The sequence below is a fragment of the Plasmopara halstedii genome (assembly GCF_900000015.1).
Source record: "Plasmopara halstedii genome assembly, contig: Scaffold_110, whole genome shotgun sequence".
In the NCBI taxonomy this organism is placed as follows: Eukaryota; Oomycota; class Peronosporomycetes; order Peronosporales; family Peronosporaceae; genus Plasmopara; species Plasmopara halstedii.
Genome location: NW_020187031.1, coordinates 1,390,865 through 1,393,701, shown reverse-complemented (window position 1 = coordinate 1,393,701; position 2,837 = coordinate 1,390,865). Strand labels below are relative to the sequence as shown.

The window sequence follows — 2,837 nt, the reverse complement described above, 5'->3', positions numbered from 1 at the left end:
ACTAAAGTTGAAACTGTTTTTTCCGAAATAAATTGCGTACATATCTGGGATGCGTACTCAAACGGGTGCGTACTTAAGCAGGAGGATACTGTAATGTCCAACGACGATGCTTAAATCGTGCACATTATGTATCCGAGCTAACATGAGAGAACCAGACGCTATTTAGACGGCTAAAATCACCCAACGAGTTGGCAATACTCGCATCTTTTTTGATATTGTCTGTAATGTTAAGATCAAAGTCTTACATCATGAGCGCCATGAATGCATACGTAGGCTGAGCGCACTGCTTAAAATAGTTGGTTAAAAATACCCAGAAATATATGGGTAAGATGAGAATGTGTTGATTAGTATGAGAAGAATAAACAAGATATCGAGCTTTGACTTCACCTGCCTCCTGGTCTAATCGGAGGCGATGGTATTACATACGAAGGATCATCACTTGAACATTGTCGACGCCTACAAAAAGAACTTTGCACGAGGAGCACGGGGCCTTTGATTTAAAAGTTGAACAGAGCTGCAGCAAATTGCAATTTCATGTAGGTGGCATGGACGCAACACATCTAGCATTTGCACAAAGGCAAATTATCAGCAGACAAAATTCGATCTCGCAGCACGTTGAACTTCTAACGCTAAAGCCAAATTTCGTAGATGCGTAAAATGGACCCGGGAATTTTTGATGTAACCACACACCACCAAACCTTTATAAGAACAAAAGTGTGTAAGTCTTACGGACGATGCACCATCTCCCTCCCAGAAAACAATATACAGTGATGACTTTATGAAGCGGATGAAAGATATGATCTTAACTGCAAAGACAAGAATCTTCTAAAAAGTGATATGACATGGTTATGTATAATAGTAACAGCTTGGTTGTGTCCTCATATCGCTGAAAAGTGTTCTAAGAACTTACTTCAGCTCAGGCTTCAACAGCCGATGAAGCGGCCCAGGACGTGACAGCACAGCTTAGGCAGTATTGCCAAGTAAACTCGAGGCAACAAGCTAATTGTATTTGCCACCACTTACACAGTCGATTTCAGCAAACCGGAAGGAGACAAAAGGCGAGTCGGAGGTTAAGAACATACACCCAGATAGTGGAATTTAGTCGATTGACAGACAGCTGTTTGTCATGAGCTGCCACGAAGTTATGAGTGTAGCATTCCTTTATTGGGTCAAATACGTCCTTGATCGGAGCACAAACAAAAATGCTCAGAATTTTCGCGTACAAACTTTGAAGTTTCAGGAACCTAACGCCAACAGACAAACCTATATCGCAAACGGACCTAGCGCTGCAAACCGTTTGAGACCGGCGACTTCACGGCAGACAGCGCGTCACCATCTGTGTGTCCGAGCGTTAGATCTCACGTGAGTATAGCGACAACATCATTGTTCGCGAGACGAAGAGACACGGGTTGAGTAACGAAAAGAAAAGCAAATTTTAACTGTATAAAATTGCATCAAAAGGTAAAATCACATTTTTCATGGCGAATTCCACTCATCCGTGCGATTGAGGCACCTACACTAGAAAACGTGCAATGGGGAGGTCACCTATAATGCGTTGTCTCATCTTGTTCGTTAACTGCACATTTATTCGATGAAGTGAGAACTTTGTGGAGCAGTATATCATGGCGGAAATTGCTCTTGGCAGCACTCTCGAGTTGTTATCGCGTCATTAGACCCCCAGCAGTTTGTTATGAATAGAAAATGACGAAGCTTGTCTAATCTTGGGCATGCTCATCTTCCAAAAGCGTTAAAAATTTTTATATGGAAACTAAGCTATGACTACCGCTATTTACGGCATGGACCATCATGCAAAACCGTAACTTCAAGTGTTGAGTTCATACCTTACTGATGGTGCTCTCACATAATGAAAGTTGTGGCTCAAAGCAATAATCGACCCTCAATGTCTTCAAGCCTTTCAATACCGAGCGGATTGAACTGAATTGGATCTTAGCTTTTCTCCTTTCTTACCTAGTCAGACCGATGTTACGAATTGGGTCTCACCAATCCGATTGTCCAAAATGTTCGGCTCAGATACTTGCTAGAGTCTCTTTCGCGAGTTCGTGGAGATCTATGCTCAACTGTATGATTTTTTTGTAGAGAATCTAATGAATTAAAGCGTTGTCGATGTTGGATTGCCGCCCACCTCGCTTATAAAAAGTACTGAATGTTTGAGTCCGCGAAACTACAGAGGATGGGTTGCTGGCTCCACCCGGAAGCGCTTCTCTGAGGATATGGTTTTGCGCTGTAATTTTAGGAATGAGCTCTACTTATAACTATGTTTAACGTCAACAAATACGAGCTACATTTGTTTGGATATCTTTCATGACCTTATGCATTACATATCGTGAGGTTGGAAGCCCATGTGCCATAGACATCTTCTTTAGAGAGTTTTAAGTACTAATTGTTGCATTTTGCTTTCAAAATCACCAGATGGCGTTAGCAAACGTGCTACAGCGAGTCTCGGCTAGTAAAGGATCAACTAAATATGTATCAGTCCTACTATCGTTCATAGTTTCATGTTTGCATAGCATGAAGTTGGCAGACCATGGGCCTCTCCTTTCCAGAATATCATTCTCTAATTCATGCAAGTATCTGTCATGATCCTTTATCGTAGTTGCATACTTTGTCACTTATCATTTTGGCTCTAGGTTTGACACGCCACGCCTCGGTGCGTACGCAGTTACACTAAGCTTTGTAGAAGATGCATGGCTTTTGTTGTGCACTTACAGTCGTAAGTATCGAAAAAGACTGAAAAAAGAATCGTTTTTGCTAGTTCATCAATTATTATTATCTTGAGAAACACTAGGGTTTCACCGTGCATCGCAGTCATACTGATA

At 41.7% G+C, this 2,837-nt stretch overlaps 1 protein-coding gene across 1 annotated transcript; it reads left to right on the top strand.

The window, feature by feature from the left end:
* Window positions 1-1,126: 1,126 nt before the first annotated feature.
* On the top strand, window positions 1,127-1,673 carry PHALS_00294 (uncharacterized protein; the record flags this gene model as incomplete). Its single annotated transcript, XM_024730103.1, has 2 exons — window positions 1,127-1,362; window positions 1,598-1,673. The coding sequence occupies 2 exons, from the start codon at window positions 1,127-1,129 to the stop codon at window positions 1,671-1,673; spliced, it is 312 nt and encodes a 103-aa protein (XP_024572340.1).
* Between the last annotated feature and the right edge of the window lie 1,164 nt (window positions 1,674-2,837).